The sequence below is a fragment of the Balearica regulorum genome, chromosome 7, assembly GCF_011004875.1.
Source record: "Balearica regulorum gibbericeps isolate bBalReg1 chromosome 7, bBalReg1.pri, whole genome shotgun sequence".
In the NCBI taxonomy this organism is placed as follows: domain Eukaryota; kingdom Metazoa; phylum Chordata; class Aves; order Gruiformes; family Gruidae; genus Balearica; species Balearica regulorum.
The window spans coordinates 22792731-22819217 of NC_046190.1; the positions used below are offsets into that span (position 1 = coordinate 22792731).

The following is a 26487-nucleotide window of genomic DNA, read 5'->3' on the forward strand; positions in this document are numbered from 1 at the left end:
CTCTCCCATCCCAGGTCTCTTTTTAGAACCAGCAGCCCTGGTCTCCGTGTGTGCGGAATGAGCTTGAAATAGCGATCCATTTGACAGGTGCAAGAAATTACTAGCACCGCATTTTTTGTATGGATCTGAGGTGATGAGGTAAGCCCAAAGTTATTCGGACGGCTTGGGTTATTTAGGTGAAGCTGAAGTGTTTGTATTCTGAACACTGGAGGTTATTTGCTGTAGACTACGGTTTGGGAAGGAGGGCTCCCCGTCGGCTGAGGGAAGTACAGGTCTGCCTCGGGTTTAAGCGTCCTCTGCCCTCTCGTGGCACGCACGAGGAGTGTCCGAGTAACGGCCGAGGGCCCTGCGCTCGCGGCGACCGCCAGACCCGCGCGATGTCCCTCCTCTGCCGGTGGAGCGCCAGAGACGTGTGCCGGCGCCGCTCCTGCTGGCAGCGCGACGCAGGACGAGGAACCCCGGGCAGTTTCATTACGCTCTGCCTGAGCTGCGGCAGCTCTTTCAGGGAGGGCTGTACGCCACAGGGACAGAAGCACGTTCACTGAAACGTCGCCGTCAGCACGCCGGAAGCCTCCGCAGGCCCAGGACTCACCGCAGCGTGCGGAGCCCCCACGCTGGACAGGGAGGCCTAAGAGCGCTTCAGCACTGGGGCCGGACGCGGGGCACCGGCGAGCAGGGCCGGGCCCGAGGAGCTGCCCGGGGTACCGGCACCGCGACGGGCAGAGGAGTGGCACCACGCCCGCATGTGCGCGTCGCCTGCCAGGAGTCGCGATGGCGACCGGGAGAGGGCGGGGCGAATGACTCTCGCGAGAGGGCTGCCGCTTATCGCGGGACTTGGGCAGCGCGCGGTTTTTGGTCTCGCGAGGCAAGGCTAGGCGGGTGAGCGGCGCGCGGAGAGCGCGGGAGTTCGGTGGGGCGTGCTGGACGGCGGTGGCTGCGTGTGCCGCACCGCCTCGCGCCTAACGGCCCCGGCGCGCGGCCATGCCGGCCCAGAACACGGCGAGCAGCGGCGGTGAGAGCCCGGGGCGGCGGGCCGGCGGCGGGCGAGGGCGGGCCGGCGGCGGGCGAGGGGGGTGGGCGGCGGCGAGGGTGGGCCGGCGGCGGGCGGGACCCCGCGAGTAACCGTGCGCTCGCTGCAGAACCGCTGGGAGCGGAGATGGGGGAGCAGGCGGAGGCGGCGGTGATTACGCCGGCCATGCTGAAGGAGGAGGAGCAGCTGGAGGCGGCGGGGCTTGAGAAGGAACGGCAGATGCTGGAGAAGGTGAGGCGCGGCCCGGGGGCGGCCATCCCCCGCACGGCGGCTGGGGTTGCCCCGTGGAGAGGAGGGGTTCCCCGGGCCGCTGGTTTGGGTCTGAGCGCCGTGGCCCGCGCCGTTAGTCGCCTTGTGGGCCGGGGCGTCGTGCAGCTCCTTTGATTTCAAAACAAACAAACGTGAGAGGCTGTAACGTTCCGGGTGGCGGCGGCTGTGATTCACAAGCGCCTTTGATCGTCCACGGGAGGCTTTGGAGGTTTTTTTTTTGAAGGCTAACGGTGAACTCTTGCATTCAGCAAGAAGGTTACTGCGTTTTGTACGTGTTTATGTTTGTAATGAGAAGATTACATCTTTACTTTTGTCGTTCCGAGCCTAGGAATCTAAGGTACCGTGTCTGTAAAGTAAGGTGATTTCAGAAGGGGTAGTAAGTTTATATTCTTCTGAATTTCTGTCTAAAATATTAAAAACAAGATTTCGTGTTTTCTCTATATGTACACAATGCTTCTTTTTCTCTTTTTACCTCTTCTTTTATTAAAAAAAAAAAAAGCCACCAAACAAACGACCTGATTACAGCTCTGCAGGTCACTTCTATAAATACCATTTATCCTTCCCAGAAATAAGCCCAGTGGTGCATTTGTTTTGGTAGCAGGTATAGTTTAGGCAGCTGTCATCGCTGGCTGTTCACTCTCTTTGCACTGGTGTTTGAAGGCCACAACTGAACTGCACCAAGGAAGTAGCCTAGCTTAAAAAACCTAGCCAAAAAGGATCGGGTTTATGCCAGTTGCATTCCTGGTCTACTTTCCTGCTCTTCCCTGCATGCAGTTGTGCAGGCACCCCTAGGTTGTGGGGAGCAGGAGCTGCTTGAGCTGGCATTGCTGCTGGGAGAAATGTACATGTAATTGTCCTGAGAGTTGATGTTTGATTTGGATACTTCTCTTTGCTTATGTTGCAGGAAATGTAGACTGCTTCAAGAAAATGACACATCCCTACCACAAATGACATAATCATTACTATGTCTCCTTTCTCTCTTGCTGTGAATGTTTTCAGACATTGATAGTAAGCATTGGTTGATATTAACCAATCTGCTTTGGAGGGAAAATGTGAAAACATGATGCTTCTAGACCTGTGTTGATACAAATAACCAAGGTATCAGAATGCTATATAAGGCATTGTATTTCAGCCGTAAGCAAATACAAACTTGAAAGAACTCTTCTCTTAGGTGCTCTTTGGGGAATTGTATTCTAAAGAACTAATGCTGTTACTCAAAATACTTGAGAAATCAATGGGTTTTTTTTCTTCCCCTGTCTGATTTCAGAGCGCTCTCATTTTCCCCTTTTCTGTTAATTATGTAGCTTTTGTATTCAGCCCACAGGAAACCGGTGTCTTAAAAACTGAAGCATTATTCTAAGGACATGAAAAATGCAATTTCTAAAGGTGTGGAAGTAATTTTAATTACTCTTTCTCTTTTCACTAAGAAAAGTTGTGATCTGTAAAGGTATGTTGTTAGGCTGCAGTGTTTTGTGATACTGTAGCTAGAAAAATAATACTTTATAACATTTTACGCCCAGAAGTCTCATAATCTTCTGTCTTGCAAACAATAAGTCATGACAGAGCCTGTCCAAACTTCTCATCAGATATTCCTTGATCAGACTTGGATCTGAGGCCATTTGGAGGCAAATGCTTTTGGAGGGTGAGGAGGAAACTCTTGCCGAGCAAATTATCTCATTGCACAGGAAGTATTGAGAGGAGGACTTAGACTTTAATTTCTTTCACAACTGACCACTTCTGTAACAGTGCTATAATGTGATGGGGCTGGGTTTTTTTGTATTCTGTCCGTTTCTTGAAAATCCACAGAACGTGCCTCTAGCAACCACACTCTATTGTCCCGTGTGCTTCTATCATGTTTTCTCTGTGCAATCTCAGGCCAGTCAGACCAAGGGAAATTACTCGTGTCAGTAAACCCAGGCTTACAGGCATCTTGGGGGCAGTTGACGTTCTTGAAGCTTCTGGACTTTCTATGCTTGTCACTTCAGCAAACCCCCTGCCAGGCGATTTGTACAACAGTTCAACAAAGGAGTCACTTGTTCTTTCTATGGACTGATGGCTGATACCACTATGCAAATGTATAAGAATGTAGAGTGATGAGAGAGTGGCAGATTTTTGACCTCAGCCAAAAAGGGGGGAAAAAACCAACCCACTTTGAGGCTTGAAGGTTGAATCAAAGGACAAAATGGAGAAATCATAGGAGTTCAGTGCTGTTGTCTTCCTTGAGTTTTCTTTTTTTCCCCTTGAAAAAGGGAACGTTTCCCATCAAGGGAACGGTCCTTCAGATTGACCAATTGATGTAAGGATGCTGTGTTCGCTCCAGTAAAAAGCGAGCAATAGCAATTTGCTGAATGAAGTAATTTATATTCTCTCTTGGCATTGCCATCAAGGGGTGATCTTTCTGAGCTCAGGTATTTTTCATCTGAAGGAAAAAAAAACTGGACTGGGGAGAGCAGAAGCAAATAGAAACTGTCTGGAGAGTAACAAGAAGGCAATCTGTTCCCCAGAAAAAGTTGGGGAGATAGATCTTCCTCTCATAAAAGAATACGGTGATAGCTACCTGATAAGAATGCCATAGAGTACTGGTTGTGGAAAATAAAGGTGTGATTTCTGGGGGAGGGAAACATGCTCCCCCTTTTCTGTGCCACAGTTTGTCTCGTGATTCAGCTAATATCCTTTTCCCTCCCTGTTAGGAGGGAATTCTTATTTTAAGCAGTTTCCCTTGCCTTTCTGTCTTAGCCTGTCCTTCCCTCACTGCTTCTTCTGAAGGTGATGGCATAGATAAGCATCTCGTAAAGCTTTTCATCTTGCAGAGCTTTGCATCTTGCCTTTCTGGGGTTTCTCTTGGAGATGCTAATTTATACCTTTTCACTTGTTTGATATGTCAGTTTAACAGGCAATGTTAGATGAATGCAGAAAGGTGAATGCTTTTTTACTTTGGGGGAGTCTTGATCTGAGTTTTAAAGAGTAATTTGCAAACTCCTAAATGCACAGCCTTGACTAATTCAACAGAAATTACTTTTAAAAACGTGTGGATTTTTGTAAGCAAAGCAAGCAGAAGTTACTGTTTTCACATTGGGAATTGACTTGACCTCTGTAAATTAGGCATGATGGTTTTGTTGCTGTCTGAATATCTGGTTCATAATGAAAAACCATACTTTTGTGCAAACGGCACATGGAGGAGTCCCAACTAACACTTGGGTTTTTTCCTCCCCGATTTTGCAGGCTGCAAATAAACCTAAATTTCATTTTGCTCTAATTCTCTATAAAGTGGAGTTGAGACACCTTCAAGCCTTCTTGTGCTACTGCACTGGAGGCATGTGTTTTGCAGAGCTCTGTTCATATGTGTGAGTGAATGCAACCCTCAGTTACTTTCATCTTGCAGCACTTCACAGGTATCTGTGTGTCCGTACACTCACAGAATCATAGATGCATAATGACTGGAAGGGAAAGGTTTTGTGTGTGTGTGAGACAATTTTAGTTATCTTGTGGATGAATCCTTCATTATATTAAAAGCATTAACTCTGAAGCATCTATAAATACCTGACATCTCTTTGTTTTGGCCAGGCTCGCACTTCTTGGGACAGGGAGTCAAGTGAAATGCGCTATAAGAGGCTACAACATTTGCTTGAAAAAAGCAACATCTATTCCAAATTCTTGCTAACCAAAATGGAACAGCAGCAACTGGAGGTAGGTGTATTATTGTGTGTAGTGGGGATTCTGAAGATGGGCTGCCATTTGTTTGGGGCTTTTTTTGCCATCCAGCTGTTTGAACTAAAGTAAAAATGCTGTTAAGTTTGCAGTAACACCATAAAAATCTACTGTAATTACTGCCCAGGAATGAAGTGATGCTTTATGTAATATTCAGAAATTGTTTTACAAATTAATAGATAAATCAGACTGGAAAGAGCATGAATTATAATGTAAAATTATAATTTACCCCTTTGCAGTGTAAAGGTGGCACTGATAACTTTACAATTCTTCTGTTGGACTGAGTGCTAGGAAGAAAAAATAAATATTTTAAATAAGAAACAAAGTTTAAGGGAGCTAGGAAACCTGGAGGGAGGGGAGGACAGAAGATGCAAAGAATTGACAAGTAGAAAGTTGTGCAGCCTATTTGTGTTAATTACTGAAGGCTGAGGATGAGGTGTGTCTTCAGGATGTATGCCTCCCTCAAATTTATAAATTACAGCGATCTGAGGCGTTGCTGCTCCAAACAAGAGCTTCCATGAAATGATTTAATGTGTTTTGGGGTTTTTTTTGTGGATTTTGTTGTTGTTGTTGGGGTTTTTTGTTTGTTTTTTTTTTTTAATCCATGGGTTGCTGAGTTCATATCTAGCTTTACCTTGACTTTCTTAACTGTATCTTTATGGACAAGCTTGTAAGAGTTTATGCTTGAGAGAGAGGGAGAATCTTAGGAAGAGATTCAGTGCAATGATGGTCTTGGAAAAGTGATACTGACAGATTGCAGGAACCTCCTTTCTAAAATACTTTTGTAGTTTAGCTGTCAGCTCAAATTCATGGTTACTGATTGATAGGATGCATGTTTCAGTACTAAGTCTTACTGCATCTGATAAACACCAAGGTCTCTTACCATTTTTCTAGGGTCCTTTTGCTTTCAACAAGTTAAAATAGTAGATGGAATGAAAATCTTAAATTTTTCAAGACATAAAAGCATTTCTTCCTTAAAGGCATTGTAGGCTGTTTATGTTGCTTTCTGTTCCGCAGTGAACACAAGTGGTGATATGTAGAAGTTAAAAGGGAGCTGCATACATGGAAAACTTACTGCAATACATGGGATCTTAAGAAGTTTGCAATTGAGAATATTTTTGTTGGAGTCTTTCTAAACTACTGTATTTAAATGTTTAAAGTATTCACAGACAAGCAATTCTGAGCAGTTGCACTTTCTTGCCCAAGTTTTGCTTTATGATTTTAAACTGTGTCAGAATAGAGGCTTTTAGTGAGATTGCAAAACCAAAATCTGTAGAGGACACAGAACTCTACATTACCAATGTAATCTATGCCTGTTATCGCTTCTATAATGGATAGTTCTCCTGTGGGTGTCATTGAAAGATAAGAAATGTGTGTGGTTTGGTTTGGTGTGTGGTTTTTTTTTGTTTTTTTTTTTTTTTTTTTAGGAACAGAGGAGGAAAGAAAAGTTAGAAAAAAAGAGAGAGATGATGTTAAAATCTGCCAAGGTAAGGTTAAGCAGCTGTTTTATGCAACTGTCTGAATAAAAGTCTGACAAATTACCATGTCAATTTCAATCAAGGTAGGTAAACTAAATAAGTTAGATTAGCCAGTTTTGACTATCTAGTATATCATATTTATTTTAAACATAACATAAAACCGTGTTTAAAAGTGCTTAAAAATTGCATACTATGACAGTCATCTTAGGAGATGTTTCTGACTAATTTATACTGAAGAAAATTGTTTGAATTTGTCTTAAGGAGGTTTTTTGTTTTAGTAATGATTGTTTATTCAGCCAAGATGCTGAATAAGTAATAAAAAAAAAAATAATCAGGAACTTTCTTTTTCCCTGTATTTTTGAAAACTGCTTAAAAGTAAAAGTGTTTCAAGAAGCTTTCAAAGGCAATGGCTTGAGGCTCTTTACATATTTTTATCTGTCACAATAGTTAGAGATGCAGAAGATGATGAACCTCTTCCCATGTTTATTTTCTAGGGTCAAAATCCAGTTGATGGCAAAGAGGACAAATCAGGTAATGTATTAGGCTTTGCCTTTTGTCAGTACTGGTGGTTTTAGTTTCTTTAATATTTGATGTGTTGTATAAACGCAAATGTTATCTTATAGGTGCAAAAAAGAAGAGAGGGAGAGAAGATGTGACATACAACATCTCGGAGATTATGTCCAAAGAGGTAGGCCATAACAACAAATAGATTTGCCTGGATTTTTGTAGCACAGATTTTAACTGGTAAGGCAATCCTTGTGTGACATCCGTATTTTAGATCAGTACATTCTCGTACACTGCCATTAGAGATTATCAACCAACAGTAGTCTGTCCGTAATGTACGTCTGTCTTCCAACAGAGATCTATGTGACAAACAGCGTTGTCAGACCTGTAGAATTCAGGTACCTTTTAAAAACGTCTTTGGGGAGGCAAGCTGTGAAGAGACTACATAGCCAGTTGAATTTTCAGTTACCCTTTATAATTGGAATGTGTTCTCTGGTGTGGGGCCTTGTTTAGAGTCACACATATGATTAATGATGTTGTATGGAAAGCTTTTTAAAGTATGTCCAGATTCTTCAGTTGAAAGATCTCATGAAATACAAGTTGTATTAGCCTTTAAGGTTGAAAAGCGTGTAAGTGTAAGTTGTTTTTCTTTTCTTTGTTTCCAGGAAATATTATCAGTGGCAAAAAAAAGTAAAGTGGAAAATCAGGTATGTTGGCACATGTTACTGCAGTTTAAGTGTGTTAAGCCTGAAGGGAGGGAGGGCTTTTTATGTTTTATAGCATATCTTTAAACTTTTCCTGTAAATAATCATCTCTGCCAGATATTGAAGTCCTGAATTAGAAGTTTAAAAAAGTGGTGCAAGTGAATGCATTTAAATACTTATTTTACAGAAATCTGAGATGAAAACTTCTAATTTATTTTTTTAAACACTCCATTTGAATGTATTTATACTTTATAGAAGGTCTGTAGTTTCAAAAATAAAGGAAATAGGAATTTATTAAGAAATACTTGTGCTAGTGTATAAGACCTTAAGACATAGTCATTTTTAAGCATTCAAGCACGGAGATAACAGGTGTGGTCTCTTCCGCTCCTGAGGTAGTTTAAAAGCTACATGCGTGGTATGAATTTCTTTCCGACATTCTTTAGAATCTGCTTACAGCAGGGAAATAGCTGCATTAGATGCCAGCTGCTGTGAGGAAGATTTTAAGTCTGCTTGCTTTTATGGGTAGAGAATTATAAGCCAATTAGTTTCAGTGGCTATCACTGCTTTTCAGTTCTAAAGGAGTAAAGAATGCGTATAAGGCATTGAAATTTTGCATGTTGACATCTAGCTACATAATAATATTAATCCTAAAAACAAATTCTACTCTTGAGTTGACGTTTACTGAAAATAAGTCTTTGTGTCAGGGGCTGGCTTCACATTAAGACTGGTGTAAATTGGGCAAAAGTATGTCTTAGGTGTGCTTTGATGTGCACTTCATTTACCATGTGTTCCTTGAACTTCCCTTCATAGGATGAAAGCTCTTCTGACAACCTGTGTCCAGAAGACCTGCAGAAAAATGGAGACTCAAATAGCGTCATTAAGGATAGATTGTGTCAAGCTGTACGACACAGTGCCAAGCAATTTCTTGATCCAGTACGGAAGTTTAATGGACAACCAGTGCCTTTTCAGCAACCAAAGATTTTTACTGGAGGTGTAATGAGGTGGTACCAAGTGGAAGGCATGGAGTGGCTAAGGGTATGGAGCGATTGTTGATGAAATTTAATCTGTTGCTGATTGTAAACAGAGACAGAGGGGAAGAGACATTAGAAGTCTGTGACCATAGTTGGTACAGGGAAGGTGAAGGAGAGAGACAGTTTGATATGATTTCTCTTGATACAAGAATCTGGTGTTATGAAGAAGTTGTCAAACAGCAGATACAGTGTTTCAGTGTAGGGAGGATATTTGTAAACATTTCTTTAGACTTTCTGGTTGGTGTTTTCCACCTTCCCTTTCCCCATCTATTTTCGTGCTCAACTCAAACTGCCTTTTCAGCCTCTCCTTACAAATACTTTGTGAAAGCAGGAGGACTATGCATGCTGGTAAGGGACAACCTTACTATTTTTTTCTCTCTCAAGGGCTTGAATACTCACTGGTACACCCATAGGTGTTTAAAGACCTGCTGCCTTGCAGGCCTGACATGGATGAGTTTTCCATTCTCTGCATCTTGGAATATAACTAGTAATATTAATACACTGTTTTTAAAATGTTTTGTCTTTAGCCTTTGAAATAAAAAACAAAAGAAACTTGCCATAAAAGTTGTCCACATACGTATTTAATTTCTACCTGGTTTTGCTTGCAAGCCAAATTAGAACAACTTTGCTTTTAAATTATGAGAGCCAGACAGAACTAATTTTCATTGTGCTACTGATCTTGCTATTTCCTTTAGGCTTCTTTCTTTTGGTTTTTTTCTTCCCCACAAGCATGTGTATCTTGTTTTAAGAGGCTTAGGTTGATCTCACAAGTGAGTGCCACTAAACTCACTCTGTTATGTCACTGGGAAGTGCATAGAAAAGACAGGCCTGTTCTGGGAGTGGATAAATCAGCTTCCTTGGGCCTTCAGTTTTAATAACTTTATTTATGAATCTTTATGAATAGTAGGTAGAGTATCCAAAGAACGCTTCTGTATCTTTCTTTTGTAAGAGGTTGCTCTGTCACTTGTCAGAGTAGTCAAGCCAGCTGTGATGGTCAGGAATTGCACCTTTTTCTTATGGTGAAGTAGCTGTACCTGTAGAAGCTGCTTGAACAGATAAAACTGAAACATCAGCACAATAACTTGGTCTTTTAGAGGGGGGATCTAAGGGAATTTTGTGGAGCTGGGATAAGTAAAAATTTGGGTAGTGTGAGCTGTACTTGCAGTTGAAGTGCTTTTTGATGTAACACTAATTTGCATCCTTTCCTTTGATACTGTTCTGGTTTTTGCGTCCTAGTCAGTCACTTCATTGGCTAGAAGCACATACACCTATGTATGAATGTCTGGGGTTTACAGGATGCTTGTATTTATTTTCATTATGAAGAAATCTTACTTGTCTGTAGTATAAAATGTGCCTAGTAGAGAGTTTCTACAGGTGTTACATTCTTAAAGATGTCTGTTGTTGCTAAGGTGTGTGGCTATTTTGCATTTATGTTTCTTTTTCTATGTATGCAGATGCTTTGGGAAAATGGTATCAATGGCATTTTAGCTGATGAAATGGGGTTGGGGAAGACAATCCAGTGTATTGCAACAATAGCGCTGATGGTGGAGCGAGGAGTTCCTGGTCCATTCTTAGTATGTGGTCCTTTGTCTACTCTTCCAAATTGGATGTCTGAATTCAAGAGATTTACTCCAGAGGTAAAAGAAATGAAGATTTTTATTTTTCTTTCTTAGGTTTAAAAGAACAAATTATTTAATTCTTACTCTAATTCTTTGCCTTGAAACTTTCTTTATATAGAACATCAGTTTAATTGTAGCTATTCATGTGGTTACTACATGCTGTGCCATGACTTGCAATGTATTTACAGCCTTCTTGTAACAGAGCTGATTATCTCTGCTGTCTTCTGTTTAGGTTTAAATGAGCTTAGTTCACCTGTTTTCTAAACCTCTTTTTTTTCAGATTCCAATAATGCTCTATCATGGAGCTCAGCAGGAACGTCGTAAACTGGTTCGTAAAATTCACGGGCGACACGGATCATTGCAAATTCATCCTGTGGTCATTACTTCCTTTGAAATAGCAATGCGAGACAGAAATGCCCTGCAGGTATGTAAGTTCTCCTGAAAGCCCTAGGACAGGTGGAATTCCTCATCGTTAATAGCAATGCTTTTGAATATAGTAAAAAAACCCCATGCATGCTGCCTGTACAAGTGTTATACCATAGCATTTATATTGGCATTCACTTCTGTTTCCTTGGTAGCAGTGGCTCTGCAATTTTATGCTTAAAAAGTTCTGCAAACAGAACACTATCCAAAAAGTGAAGTAAGCAGATGTTTACAGCATACCTTCTCTTTTCATTACCTCTCTGTAGGTGATGGTGAGGGAGGGTTGGAATAAAAGCTATACGTAATGTATAAGTACCATGGTTAACATCAGAATGGTTGTTGCAGCGAGATGAGCTTCTTGTAGTTTTATTGTGATCAGCTAAGCTTACTAAATGCAGTCACCATGAAGCAGGTGTATGGCATTAACTGTTTGGACTCCACTCTTCTAGTCTGGCAAAGTGAGAAACAGCAGTAAATAGAATCTTTGTAATGGGCTTATTGGTGCTGCTTATCTCACCTGGCACATGTTTTGATGGAGTAAAGCTAAGATTTACTGAAATACCCTTTCTTTTTGTAGCACTGCTTCTGGAAATACCTGATAGTAGATGAAGGTCACAGGATTAAAAATATGAACTGCCGCCTTATCAGAGAATTGAAACGATTTAATGCGGACAATAAACTCCTGTTGACTGGTACTCCCCTGCAAAACAACTTGGCAGAGCTTTGGTCATTGCTTAACTTCCTGTTGCCAGATGTGTTTGATGATTTGAAAAGGTAGGTTGCGATCTGATGGTGAAAACTATTCCCCTTTGTTCTGTTTGGGCATTATTGTGACTCTTTAATTATTAAACTTGTATCAGCACGTGAAGAGCTATTTTATGGTGTGGTTGTGATTTTGGTATGATTATTTGGTGGTAAAGGCTTTGAAATGTGTCTTGCTTTCACGCTTGGTTGTTTCAGAAAGTAAGGAAGTAATTGTCAGCTCTACGGATAGTGGAAGCTTAACTCTGAGATAAGATATGAGCATTTGAGGGGAGATGTTTGTCTAATCATAAGTGCCTGGTGCTGCTTGAGGTTCTCTAAGGTGCTGGAGAAAGCTGTTTGAGGCTGGCAGACGTGGGACCCATGGGAGATGGATCCTCTTCTGAAGCAGCAGGGGGTCAGGTGGAAGCACATTGCCAAAACAATCTTCAGATTAATTTTGGAAAAAGATATAGACTAGATGGAATATAATAAATCATAGTGAATATTCCAACTAATACAAGTGTATTTTTACCAATCACTTAAAACCTCAAGCATCTAAATTGACAGGTATATTTTGGAAATACCTCCTGTTCAACCTCTGTTCATGATGGATATTAGTGCTTTGTTTTTCTTAAATTGCAGGATAACAGAAGAATAGTATACTTAAATAATGAAGAATCATAGCTATTAAGTAAGCTATTCTTTTTTTTTTCTTTATTTTTATAGCTTTGAATCCTGGTTTGATATTACCAGCATTACAGAAACTGCTGAGGATATTATCGCTAAAGAAAGGGAGCAAAACATCTTGCATATGCTGCACCAGGTTTTCACTTATTCTTTATGTTGTTTTTGTCATGGTTAATTTCTAACATCGACCATTATTATGAAGCATGTCAAAGTCTTGTTTGTGGAGCTGAATTCTGGGTCTGAGGCTTTTATTGTGCCACTTCTGGACTTCCTTAGACTCCTGAGGTTTTTTCAATGTTTACAGCACTTATAAATGCTGAAAAGAACAATATACCTCTTTGATAATGACTCATTTTTATTCTTGGAACTGAATTGAGTTTAGTCAAATTTAATTGCAGTCGCTTGCTTCTGTTTGCCAAAAGATTTAACTGGTATATTTATTTTGTTGAAAGATAATTTTGAGGGAATTTATGTACCTTTTAGGTGTTGAACAGAATACCATTTTGACAAACTAGTTGTATAATGTGCCAGTCTTCAAAACCAAGTAACACTCAAAACTTTTTTTTAAGGGGGTGTGTGTGTGGAAGTAAATGCTTACAGAACTATCATTTTCTTATCATAAGCTGATGGTAAGAGATATAAATTTTATCTTCTAGATAAAATTGTCAATGACAATTTATTATTTATTTCAGTTAAAGGTTTGGGGCTTTCCTGAAATAACTTGATTTAAGAAAGATAACAATCAAAATAAGCTGTTTAATAAAATTACTTTCAGTTAATGAAAATTATTTGAAATTCTGTAATGTAGCTACTACTGCACCCTTATTAAACACTTGAAAATTTTTCAAATGTCAATGGATGTGTTGTTTGAACACATGTATTACCAGCATGTCTAAAAATTTTGGAGTAGGCATCCATATTAAAAAATGAAATATGGAGCTCTGCAAATTAACTCCCTCTCTTTAATTGGTCAAAATAGCATTATATCAGTAGACCCAGCTATGTGGGGTGTGTGTGTTTTGTTGGGCTTTTTTTGGTTGGTTTTTTTTAAACTAGGTATGTTGAGAGCTTTGAGTAATTGTAACAAATCTGCTCAACATTTCAGATTCTGACACCTTTCTTACTGAGAAGACTGAAATCCGATGTTGCTCTTGAGGTTCCTCCTAAACGAGAAGTTGTGGTATATGCACCGCTGGCAAAGAAGCAAGAAACTTTCTACACTGCCATTGTAAATCGCACCATTAGGAAACTGCTTGGAAATAATGAGGTATCTATTGATATGGATGTTAGAAATGTGCTTGCTATTAATGGTTTGTAGGCAAAAGCGCATTGTTATTGTTTCACTACCGTTGTAACTAAACCCACTTTTTGCTTAAATTTTTAGTCTGATCCTTTTGTTACCTTTTTCAATAACAGTTACTGTGACTGGCCTCAGTGGGCACAGAACTAATACAATATGAGTGTATGTTCTTGATTATTTGTAGTTTGGGGGCAAAAAGACAACAGTTTTCAGAGTTGATGGTTTCTGGTGTAAAATCAGTAAGGTACCAATGCAGTTTCAAGCAGAAGCGTTCCAAATCTACAATTATAGACCTTTAAAACTTGGGCTGCATATTCTACTTAGCAAACTTACAGCTGCTGAGTCTAAGTATTGCATGATGCATATCATTGAGACCTCTCTTCAGTATTGAGAATTCTTCGGTCAGCATAGCTTCAGATTCAAAGGCCTGTCTGCTGTTGATGGCAACTTTATCATTTCCCACAGGAAGAAGTAGTTGAGTTGAGTCCTACAGGCCGACCAAAACGTCGTAGTCGAAAACTGGTTGATTATTGTGAAGAACATAATGGTTCTGCTGATGACTTGGAAAAATTGATCACCAAAATGCAAGAGGAAGTAGACAAAGAGAGGTGCCTGCCCTAAAAAATTCTTTTTATTATTATACTGAATATCTCCCACATAGTTTGCATCCAGAGCTTTGCTTATTCAAATTGTTCAAGGAGAATGGCACTTTGTAATTCACTATCCTTGTAGCTTTATGATTTCCTTCTTTGCTTTTACCTAATATTTGCTGGACCACGATAGCAATGATTAGATTGTACCATCACTCACTGACTTATTAGAGTTATAGTTAATTACAAGACACTCCTAGACCTGTGGCCTTTGCAGGATCTAGTGATAAAATTGCTTCTTGAGTCCCTGTTTTCATTAGTCACAGTCTTGGGTAGGTCCTGTGACGATAGTGCTATTGATAATCCATAAAGAGCTAAAATGTCCTAGTGTGGGATGTAATTCCTTTGGGCTGTTAAAACATTTTGGTAGTGAAGAGCTGTGGTTTCATGGAACTCTGAAGTCTAAGATCATGTTGAGTGCCAGCCAGGGAAGAACTGCTTCATCTTAGTTATTTGGTAGTTGAAATTTCATTGTAATAGCTTAGGTCCTGGCTGCAGCTAGCAATGAGAACAAAGAGCTGAAGAGCTTGGCTTATTGCTAGGTTTTGCAGTTTTTGCAAAGGTTCAGGTAAACCTTTTGTCCCCAATGTCCAATGACATTCACAGATATATCTTTCATTAGCTCAAAGACAGGACAGACAGATAATGCTGGTGTGCTAACTACAATTAACTCCTAGGTTTTTGTGAAATTACTGGGGAATACTTGAAGCAAAGTTTGGGCTCAAGACTGGAGAAAAGGGAAGATAGTTTCCTCGCTAAATTTTGTAAAATACTTCAGTTTAAGCTGAGGCCTGGAACCCAAATGGCCTGCATGGCCATTGCTGTTTTGGTGACAGATATTGATCACTTTCTGGTGATTAAGATCAGAGTTGATGTTCAGGACTGAGGGAGTTGAGGAATCATGTTTATTCTTGGGTTTGACGAGTTCTGTTGCTGGCTTTAAATTGGTTGGAAGTCCCTTGGGCTTATCTTCAGGACTAAAGTGTATTTATTTTGCTAGATTTTTATTGTAGTCCAGTGTATTTTGCAAGAATGGACACTTAAATGTATGTTTGTATTAGTTTTATGGTACATATGGATCTCTTGCACATCTAAGCACCATCTCTAATGTAAGAGCTAAATGGTATTTGTTGTGAATCCTGCGATGTGTATGTGTGGCTGAAATGGGATAGGCAGAGAGCTGATTTTGGAATAGCTTATGTATTGTTCCGCAGGAGATCGATCTTGAACAAATGGTCAGGACTTGCCTTTGTTCACTTTTCTGCTGGGTGACGTGCACAAGTTGTTTTTTCTGCTTCTGATTACTACTGACTGCCCTTTTGTATTTTAAACCAATAATTACAAACCCTTCTACCTTCAGTGTCAAGTGTGGCACTAAAAGAAATTTAATCTGGTAATAGCTTTGCTAACTGTGAGAGGTTTTGAGGACATTTGACACAGCATGTGAATCCGTTGCTTGATTTTGGTTTTTTTTTTTTTTTTTTTTTTTTTCCTCTTCAGTATCTGTAGCAAAATAAGGTGACACTTTCTGTACTAATAAGATGACGTATCTTTTCAAGGCCGGTCGTAGAAGTGAGCATTCCCATGGATTCAGAGGTGAACCTTAAACTGCAGAATATTATGATGTTACTGAGGAAATGTTGTAATCACCCCTATCTTATTGAATATCCATTGGACCCTGCTACACAACAATTCAAGGTATGTATTTTAAAAGGATTATGAGAAAAATTATTCCAGGCATTAAAAAGCAATAGACTGTGAGCTGATGGCAGTAAAGAATGATGTTTTAAACGTATTTGGCATATGCCTCCTCACTGAATTCCAGCAGTGTACTGAGTCATTATTTGATGCTTCCTGCAGCAGCTGTAGAGACCAGTTCAGCCTCTGTTCCCATTTAGCCTTTGCATAGTGATACCATAGTGTTCTTCATTGTGGCAGCGCTTATCTGCTGGGAGCAAAGTTACTGAATTAAACAGTAGCTGGGTTCCATTGACTCAAGCTGGTTTAGGATCTGCCTTAAGCAACCTTCACAAAGGTTAATTTTCAAAACAAAAAAGCTGACCTTTCAACTGTTCATGACAAATTGTACACGCTGCAGGAGGTTCAGTGGTAACTTAGTGTGAGGTGTTGGAGGGCTGAACGAAGTACAACAGAGTCATCTGAGAGAATACAGCATCCTTTTTCCTCCTCAAAACAGAAAAAAATCAAATTATATTACAAAGGCCAGTTGGTAGTTTAATCTACACAAAGCAGTTGGAAATATAGGAAACTATGAACTAATTTGAATTGAAAGAATCTTGAACAACCGGAAATTGCTTGCACATTCTAAATGTAGGTTTGTGGGCATGTGTAGTCATGTTTCCTGTTCATTGAGTGATAACAGATTCAGCTGCACTTAGGAGCAAGCTGTTGAAGTTTATCAATGTAAAGTCAGCGCATAAAAAGCAGATAGCCCAGTGTGGGTGATGAGGGGAAATTAGTTAATGTGTAGAAAATGTAGACTGTTTGACATTGGCACCACTTGCAGGAGCTAGTACCTGCTCAGGAAAATGGATTAGGGGTTATCAAGGTGGCTGTTGTATGGCTTAGACCTGAGAAGTTTCTATATACCTGCTGTTAGCCCATAGCAAGAATTAGATGTAACAAACTGTCTTGAGCAAAAGAGAAGTCTAAGGTAGCACTGTGAAAACATGTTCTGTGAGCTTTTGTCACTTGGCTGATGTGTAGTAACTTGTTCAGCATTGCTTCCTTACGTCCAGTAGGTGGAAGCCTTGTGCATTAATTACAAGCTGGGGGAAAAAAAAACCAGCAGTGCTTTTCCATGTGGAAAAATCAAAATCATCAGGCTTTCTCCTTCCAGATATGGGATGAAAACTAACTAGTTTTTAAAAAAAAAAAAATATTTGGGCGTATAAAACAGTGCGGTTTGATTTAATTTTGTCATGATTTACCTGGTTCAATGTAGTTTGCTAAAATTAGTGTTGCTTCCAATCTTAAGGCTTTTAGTTATAAAGATGGTACAAGTTTTTGTTTCTGCGAGAAGCTTTCAGACAGCTTTTGTTGGTGCCTCTGAGTTGGGGAAGCCTTTGGTATCCTTCCCTCCTAACATATGATCCCCTGTCCCCTGTTCCAAGGTTGATGAAGATCTAGTAAAGAATTCAGGCAAGTTTCTACTCTTGGACCGAATGCTTCCAGAACTGAAAAAGAGAGGACATAAGGTAAAGCTAATGATTTTGGGGCGAGAGGGTGGGGGGGCATAGTTGTCCCTTTATGATTAAAAAATGGTATTAAAGAATATTCTTGGTTTTGTAGGTCTTGTTGTTCTCACAAATGACTATGATGCTCGACATTTTGATGGATTACTGCTATCTCAGAGACTTCAAATTTAGTCGATTGGATGGCTCTATGTCCTACTCGGAGAGAGAAGAAAATGTAAGTAGATGTACACGCCCTTTGAGCCTGTTAGTAAATTCTGCTTGGTCCTGTGACACTGGAATATGATTTCGCACAGCGTTTAGCTTTTAATAGGCAAAAGACATCTATGTTGAAAACTGACATCCTTACTGCTGCTTTAATATTTGCAGCTCAGAAATGCTGAAGCAATGAAATGTGTTACTAACCAATATCTTGATGTATGCTTAGAATGGTGGGTGCTGACGTACTCTGTTGCTCAGATGTGAAATATGTAATATATCTAGATTGTGACAGATGCTAATCCCAGTTTTACCACTGTGCATATTGTTTCCTAGCATCCAGGATGTGATGCCAGCATCTATGGGTGTGTACTGTAAGGCTAATGCCAAATAAAGTAAATTTCTAGGAAATGAGGTTTTGCACCTAATGGGACACCTGTAACTTCAGCCTGAAATTGCACGTGGATTTGTTCCAGCACAATCCTTTGTTCTTGTAATGGTTTCAAATAATCACAGAATGCCTTACTACTGAGGCATATATTTATCGTGAAGAGCAACCACGCAGGGTGATTCTGGAAAACCACCTCTCTGAGGATTTACAGGGATGTAAAAGGGCAATGCATATATGGAAGTAGTACACAGGATGTATCTAGGGGATGTGCTGCAATTGCCATCTGGTCTCCAAAGTATGCACAGTGTTCATGAAGATACAGAAAAACATTGGCAGATGACAGATCATCTACCTTAAATTGTGCTTCCCTTTTGCCCTGTTTCTTTTTCTGTGCCACAGTGTGGCTGAGGAAAACCAAACCCCGAACCACTTAGGTTGCTACTGTTAGAGCAGATTCTAAAGGAGGAAAGGCTAACTAGCAACATGTCTGCAAGCTATAGTGACTCTTATTAAGTTGGTAAAATCTTGTACTGCTGGCTTCTGGAAATGTTTAGGAATTGATTGTGTGCCTACCACTGTGTGGTATGGATGCAGGATGAGAGAAATCATCCAAGTCACCAGTTTTAAGTTCAGCAAGGCTCTTCCTAGCTCCATGATTTGCTGCTGGTGCTGCAGATGCTGATGTCCAGGAGAGCCCAGAGGATATGGGGCTCTTAGAGAGTTTGAGTAGCTGCTTCCACCTGGCAGGGCGGTGATCGTTTCTTTTTCTCTGCTGTGATCAAAGTCCTGAAAATGACTATACGCTTCCAGTTTTCTACCAGCATGTGGGCGATCAGACTAAGTAGACGAGGTTTTGACTGGTATTGCAGACCCAGTAGGAGCTGTGCTGACACTGGGAAGCATCTTGCAGTGTGAAAGTAGGCTGGATGCTGCGTAGGAGACCAGAACGTTACTCTTAGTTTTGAAGAGCAGGAGGTATACAGGGTGTCTGGAAGTTACAGTCGTCATCAGTATTTTAGATTCATTGACTCATCAGATAAGAAAATACAATTGCTTCACTTCTTGGTCTGGTCCTGTCCCAAATGCATGCAATGTTTCTTAAAGCCTTGGTGTGGCCTCTGTGCTGTATTTTATCTGTGTTCATCTTTTTAAATACAGGTGTCTCAAAATAAAACATTAGCTATGTTGTGTTTGATACATCTGCTAGTTTTTAATATGTGAATTCTCTTCCAGATGCATCAATTTAATACTGACCCTGAAGTCTTCCTGTTCCTAGTGAGTACAAGAGCTGGAGGCTTGGGCATTAACTTAACTGCGGCAGACACAGTTATCATTTACGATAGTGACTGGGTATGTTGACAGACTGTTAACCTAGTGATATGTGTCATAAAGTGCTTTCTCTATTGCTGCTTTTGATAATAATTTACTAACCCATTATGGTATAGACCGTTTCTGTAACTTCAGTGAGGTGTTACATGAACATAATAGTAAGCATGCAAAATGTTATATATGAAATATGTAGCCTTGTTTGAAAAGTCGTAACTTATAAAATACAATGTCAGAGTTGGTTTCTAAAACTGGCCTGTTTGTCCCTGAGTTACACCAAAAGCAAAAGGGGTTTTTTTGTTACTGCATACATTTCCTTCTTTCAATTTATTTAAATTTGAATGTAGCCAGACCTTCTACAGGTTCCCTGTTTCTAACAGCTGCCATGTTAGTACCAGCCCCTTGAATTTCCTCCTGTGACTGGCCACATGTGTTTTAGCTAGCTAGGATTCTGCTGCTCCTGTGAGTCTGGAGGCTGGGAAGAAGAGAAGGATCGAAGGAAATGACTGAGGACCTCTGCATCTTCATTTTATTTTAGTAGACAGCTCTGCTGTTAGCATGATTATTCAGCTTCAGGAGAGCTACAGCAGCTTCAGAAATGACTGAAAACTTTTTAAAATCCCTCTTCTTATCCTCCAACAAAAAACCCCACAAAACAACAACTAACATCCTCAGCTAAGTTTGTGATACAAAACATGTACACCTGTTGAAAACTGCAGCACATAGTGCAGAAGCAGTCCAGGCTAGTTGGATTCCTCTGGCTGTGCAGCTACATATAGCAGCAGAGCTTGTCATGAATGAGTTTGAGTAAAGAGATGTGGCGTTCTGTTATACCATGGCTGCCCTGCTTATTGCTTCTGCTCCGACTCTGAGCTCACTATTGAAAAAGCTGCCTGTGGTACGCATCTTAAAAAAAAGCTAAATGGTGTACCTAACTTGTTTCTTTATCTGTTCAGAACCCCCAGTCAGACTTGCAGGCCCAAGACAGATGTCACAGAATTGGCCAGACAAAGCCAGTGGTTGTTTATCGTCTTGTGACAGCAAATACTATTGACCAGAAAATTGTAGAGAGAGCTGCCGCCAAGAGGAAGCTGGAGAAGCTGATTATCCACAAAAGTTAGTATCTTTCTCTTATGACTTCCTGTAAGCATGTTTTGCTTCTTTGAATCTCGAGAGAACTCTTACTGCTTTGTTTTGTGATTGCTTCGTATAAATGCAAAAAGCTTCATCCTCCCAACAAGTGGCTATGTAGTATTACTTTTCAAAATGCATTCTTAGACACATTATAGATAACTTCTGCAACAAATTAAAGGAAAGCGCTTCTAGTATTTCTGGAATCACCATGTTATGACTACTCCTTTACTAGTAGGTAAGGCAAAAAAAAAAAGGTGATGAGACAGTGAGCCTACCTGGAAGAAATGTAAGTAAATCCAGGCAATAAGAGAGTATAGCTCTGGGCTTGTTGGGGGCTTGTCAGCAAGATGATAGTTTGTTTGACACAAATGTTTTTGGACTTTTAACATCGAAAATGCTGGGGGTAGGTGACAAGTCTGAGTTGATTATCTTTTTACGATCAAATTAAATGAACTAGAATATAAATGGCAAAGCAGATAAAAAAAATTCTTACTGTTTGCAATTTAACTTGTTACAGTTCTTCATTTGGAGCAATATGCCTACCTAATGACATCTAGAGCAATGTTTCATGATGTGAAGTTTAGTGATAGATTTTTCCAGTTGCACTGGCAAACTTGTTTGAATAGGGAGTATTCCTATTAAAATTGGTAAAATGAGTAGAGATTATAAAAAGTTGGTTTCTGGGGTGTTTCTACTACATTTGGTTGAGATTGCAAATCCTAGAGTTTTAAAATCACTGTAAAAAATTTCATCGTTCTGTTTGCATCTGTCCCTCTGAATTTAAGAACAGTATGTTATAACTGCAGTAGAATAGTCCTGTTTGAACAATTAACCAATGCTGAATAGAACAATAGTCCTTGATTTTATGTGCAGAACAATAGTGATTCTTGTGTTCTTGGTTGTATAGCTGGTCATACTCAAAAGTCTTTAGAAAAGTGTTTGGGTTGAAGTGTGTCTTTTGGGGGTAAATTTTTGTTGTTTGGGTCCTATTGGAATCCTGCTTTGCTTCCATAGCTTATTCTGTTTGTGATGTTTGGAGAGTAGTTCCCTATAGCATTTTCCAAACACTAAGCTCACTTGAAAAATAGAATTCTTGTAACTTGGTATTGGCTTCTGACAATAATTAGCCTTATATTAAACTTTAAAGGAGGTTAAGAACTTTTCCTATTATATTAAGGGGGAGAAAACCTGCATTTTCATCAGGGCATAAAGGGACAGAAAGGCCACCCCTGTAACTGTCTACTGCACAGTGCAGCGTTTGTCAAGCCTGAGCTGTGGTTTGCCTCTGGTTTTGGATGAGGTTAGCTAATCTTTGTTAGGTGCTTCCTTTATCCTAGATTTAGCCTTTTCCTTTGTAATCTGTTTGCCACTACTGTCTTGGTGTGACTGCCAGGACTACTGTCTGACTCTTTGTAGGTATGTTAACAACCAATTTAAGTAAGAAAAGAATTATTTTTAGTGATTTGATTATGGTCCACCCTGTAGTTAAAACTGAAGTGGCAAGATGAGTGCACAAACCAGAATGGGCTCTAATAGTAGATGACTGGCATATACTAAAGCAGCAATGGGAACTGGAACTAATTATACTGGAAGAAAGCTGTCTCAAGTTGGGTCATGCTTTCAGCTTTGCAATAAGTAGAGTATTTATCTTGGTAACTATTGGTGAATCATATCTCGGTCTTGCAGCCTAGGTAGGGGTGTCTCCTCCAGGAAACTTTGTATCCACTATGTGAAGGTGATGTAATGGATTCTGTAAATCTGAATACCTAAAGAAGTGTTGGAACTTTGGAGTGAATGAGGAAGGGATATCACAGAGCTTGCTTAAGTCAGACCTTTCAGTGGTGTCTAACCAAGTAAGATGTGTACAGTACAAGTACTGGAGCTTAAGAACTGGAATTTGTTGCAAAACAATGCTTTTTTGGCTTCGGCACCAGGTTACTCTTTCTGTTTTGTGGTTCTGTTTTATTGAAGAAAGTTGCCTAGGAAACCGCATGAGAACCAGCGTGATTTTAGTTAGGTTAGTAGATGTCAGACTAAGCAGAACTGATGACATAAACTTCTATTTAAAATGTTACATGCTTGATAGGGTCTTTGGTATTTTTCTCTGTGTCGCTGTTATTGCAACCAAGACCTGTACAGCACTAATTCATTGCCATATAGTTTATGAAACTCTGAAAACTAAAAGGGAGAGACTGCATCACTAATAATGCATGACAGGACCTGGGTCCTGTGTGTCACAGCAGGAGGTGTTAATGGGGAGAGGATACTCTAGCTCAAACCCTCTGGAACTTGCATCTGACTTGCACTTCACAGAGAAACAGCCAGTCCATGGAGGGAGGTAGGAAAAGGTGTGGGGAGAACTTCTGAAAGAAGATACAGGAAAGAACAACAGTGTGATGAAAGGGATCAGTGAAGACCCATTAATAAAGTGGGTACATCTGTTAATTAAAAACTGGGGAAACTTGGCACAGAACAGTAAGCCTTGCTGGTCTCCTTGAAATGTGCAAGACTGAACTTGAATTCATCCATGTTCAGCTTTAGTTAAGTAATAATCTTGTATAATTTTTTTATATTTGGGCTGACATCCAGATTTGTGTGTGGATAGGTGTTACCATAGTCCCTTCAAGAAACCGACCTGTGTAAGGTACATTACTTTGTCATGTCTGTCTCATCCATTAAACTGAGGGATGTTCTCTCTGCAAACCACATCTCTTTCATGTATTTCCTATCTTGTGGTTAATACTGCTTACTTTGTTTCAACCAGCTTACAATACAAAGGAAACAAACTTCAGCATCCAGCATCTAACTTTATTTACAATGTTTTTACTGTAAGTAGAACTAATGGCTTTTCTGCTCTGTGTGTGCGTGTGTGCATGTTGAATTGGTGTTTCAATCAGTTCTTCTGCATACTACAGCTTGAAGGTAAAAGGCCTGCATGTAAACTCTTCATGTACCTCTGACATTTTTTCACCAGTTAGGCTATTATTGTAAGGTGTGTTTACCTGAGGGCTGAAACAATGGAAACATAGCCTTAGTTTTGATGTGCAAGAGTAATTTGTTCAGTGTGTGCATCCAGCATTGATTTGACGATTTACAGATTATTTTTTTTTTTCTGTTTCTCTGTATTTTCTTAATTTATCCTTTCTACAGATCAGTTTAAAGGTGGCAAATCTGGTCTAGCACAGTCGAAGAGCTGCCTGGACCCTCAGGAATTAATAGAATTACTGAAATCCAGAGACTATGAGAGGTATGCAGGTCTTATATTTTTCTTGGACCATGAGTTTGTAACTTGCTTGCAAGCAGCTGTCAGCAGCTCTCTTGTCTTATGAAGTGGTCTGTGGATCTTCATAGCAGAAGAATGTCCTAGGGTTTCTGCTATGTGGGAAAACTGACTTCTATGCAATGCTAACTGTGACATGCTTTTATCTGTATTAACAGAGATTATTTCTTCCTCAACAGGGAGGTTAAAGGATCTAAAGAAAAAGTAATCAGTGATAAAGATCTAGAGTTACTCTTGGACAGAAGTGATCTTATTGGTAAGTAGAGGGGTTTGGGGGGGGGGGGTTGGGGGCTTGGGGTTTTTTTTTTGTTCAACAGTAAATTCATATTTTGTAAGAGTCTTTATATGTAGAAAGCTGCCATAGCTTCGCTTTCCCACAGCTGTGTTAAACATCTGAAGAAGGGACCCCTTTTGGCCTCTCTGCTGACATTTCCAGTAGGATTGCTGAAGAAGAAATAACAATTTAAACAAAACCATTCCAGAAAACCACATTTGTGCATAGTGTGCCCTGAGCATACTGTGAAAAAAGCATAGATTAGGAGGTGTTCTGTAAAGCAACTTTCCCTGTAAGTTGCTGTAATTGATCAAAATAAAAATTATTCTCAGAAAATATTTATTTCAGTGAACTTGTTTGAAAACCTGTTTTGATACTATCATAATTCAAAATATAGTCTAACATTGCGGGGAGGGGGAATTGAGAATTAATAATTAATGTATTGTTAAAAATAATATTTTTGAGGTTGTCTGCAAATTCTAGTACTTGATCAGGCCAAGATATTATTAAAAAACCCTTAACTCTTCTGAGAAAGGAAAAAAATCTTGTCCAATTAATTTAAACAGTAGATCTAGTACGCTTTGTTTCCTTCAGCGTCTTTAGGAGAGATAAACCTCAAAGCATAGATACAGAAAAAATCGATCATTACAGAATTTAGAAGTAAAAATGATAGCGTTAAATAAGTGTGATAAGTAACTTTGCCTTAGGAGAACTGTTGCTATACTTAAACTTTTTTCTAGGTTGTCTAAAGAAATTGTTTTATAAAACTGCTTATTTCAGTTAACTGACTGCTAATATAGAAAATGATTCTTGATGCACCGATAAGATGGTCTATATCTTTACAAGTTCAGGCTGTGAAACAATCTGATTTCTCCTTTCAAGTTGGGGAGGGTGCCATTTATTGTGTGTAATTACTGTGCATCACACTTATAATGGTTGCTTATTCTTTTTTTCTTGGCTATGCTAAGCAAAATTAGTATATTAAAATTGTCAAAATTGTTTATACAAAGATATTAGTCTAGCATTATGTACTGAATATTTACTACAGCTAACTGCAGTTAATGCTTTAGAAACGGAAATTAAGCCATACTTATTAAAGCCATAATTATTAAATTTGATATAGAGACAATACTTTTTCATTAGCTTTATATTCATTGGAAGGGCAGCATAGTGATTACAAGTGCTAGGAAAACATGTTGTAAGTCTTTGAACTTTAGAAAAGAATACCTCTTAGTAGAGACTTAACTTTCTGTGTTTCTCTTAGTAATGCCTAAATAGGTTTACTGCATTCTGTTTTCTTCTCAGGAAAACAAGACTAGTTCAGGCAGATGTTTTAAAACTTTTTTTTCCTTAAAGTACACAACTGAAAAATATTTTCAATTACAAACTTTTAGTAGCAAACTGATGAAGGAACAAAATGAATTTATCAACTTGCTTTCCAAATCGAAACAAAAATACATGCAACTTTGTCTGCAATAGTAAGGTTGCAGACACTTCACCTATTACTGTTGATCTTTGTTTTGTTTTAATCCTAGATCAAATGAAGACCTCTGAAAAAATGAAAAAGGAAAAAATGGGTGTCTTCAAGGTCCTAGAAGAATTGTCAGATTCCACTGCAGAACATGTGTTTTAATATGCAAATGTCCTGTAAGGCTACAGGCCACAAACATATGACTGACATCAGATCTTCCAGAGATGTCACTTACACATACTGATCCTTTATGCTGACTTTCTTTAAGGCCTTGTTCAAATCCCTTGTGTTCTTTCAGTGAATTTTAACATGTTCTACAGTATAATGCAGGTGATAGTTTCATGTTGTAGCTTTGGTAGGCTCTCATAAAGAATTAAGAAAATGAGCATGTTTCACATCTGCAGCTAGCTCTTGTGATCAGTGGTAAAAACTGGCAAATTTGTGTAAAAAAAAATCTTCCTGTGGAAGTCCTAAAACACTTTTTTTATATGGTATCAATTGTGGGTTTATTTGGAAGGGAGAGAACATGTGCCATTGTTACAGCCAATTGTCTAGCTTCTGGTTTTAAGTTCTGCAAATTGTTTTGATTAAATAAATGTATGGTTTATCCTAAAGGTGTAGAGGTTTTAGCATAGCTTCTTAAATAAACAAAGCTTTTGTTGTGTCCATTAATTCCCTACTCATTTAGCACATTAGACAATCTCACACATTTAAAAAAAAAAAGGCAGCTTGAATGAGCCCACAACCCCCTAATTTTTTCTGGTGCAGACATTACCTCTGTCTTGCACAGCTAAGGTGCCCGTTTGAAGCATGTGGAGGGAGCTGAGGGTACTGGAAGGGGAAAGTGCAGAATGTCTCTGGTGTGTGTGGATAAGTGAGCAGTACTGTCTGGGGAGGGAGGGTTTGTGACTCCTTCAGAGTGGGGCAGAAAAGGCAGGTGAAGGCTATTACCTGCATGTGTAGCCTCTAAGAGCCAGCTGTAAGATGGTTTTCAACTTGGTATCAGGTAGATTTTATACTTTCAATTCCGGTTTGTGAAGATGACATCTA

The 26487-nt window shown here is 39.5% G+C and overlaps 1 protein-coding gene across 3 annotated transcripts; it reads left to right on the forward strand.

The window, feature by feature from the left end:
- Positions 1–26109, forward strand: HELLS (helicase, lymphoid specific). 3 transcript variants are annotated; one of them, XM_075758493.1, is made up of 22 exons: positions 1–138; positions 1140–1261; positions 4865–4987; positions 6436–6495; positions 6981–7017; positions 7110–7174; positions 7656–7697; positions 8505–8729; positions 10180–10362; positions 10625–10768; positions 11345–11541; positions 12238–12334; positions 13304–13465; positions 13964–14106; positions 15708–15846; positions 17283–17366; positions 17461–17580; positions 19186–19302; positions 20235–20394; positions 23563–23659; positions 23872–23948; positions 25502–26109. In XM_075758493.1, exons 2-22 carry the CDS (start codon positions 1157–1159, stop codon positions 25597–25599), a joined length of 2475 nt encoding a protein of 824 aa, XP_075614608.1. In that variant the 5' UTR covers positions 1–138; positions 1140–1156; the 3' UTR covers positions 25600–26109. The 3 variants fall into 3 exon arrangements, with proteins under 3 accessions (XP_075614608.1, XP_075614609.1, XP_075614607.1); XM_075758494.1 differs by lacking the exon at positions 1–138 and adding an exon at positions 386–701; XM_075758492.1 differs by lacking the exon at positions 1–138 and adding an exon at positions 858–1012.
- Positions 26110–26487: the final 378 nt, after the last annotated feature.

Coding starts and splice junctions, on each gene's coding strand:
- HELLS (XM_075758492.1), top strand. CDS start 982: ATGCCGGCCCAGAACACGGCGAGCAGCGGCG. Junction 1,262..4,864: donor AACGGCAGATGCTGGAGAAG/GTGAGGCGCGGC, acceptor TGTTTTGGCCAG/GCTCGCACTTCTTGGGACAG. Junction 4,988..6,435: donor TGGAACAGCAGCAACTGGAG/GTAGGTGTATTA, acceptor TTTTTTTTTTAG/GAACAGAGGAGGAAAGAAAA.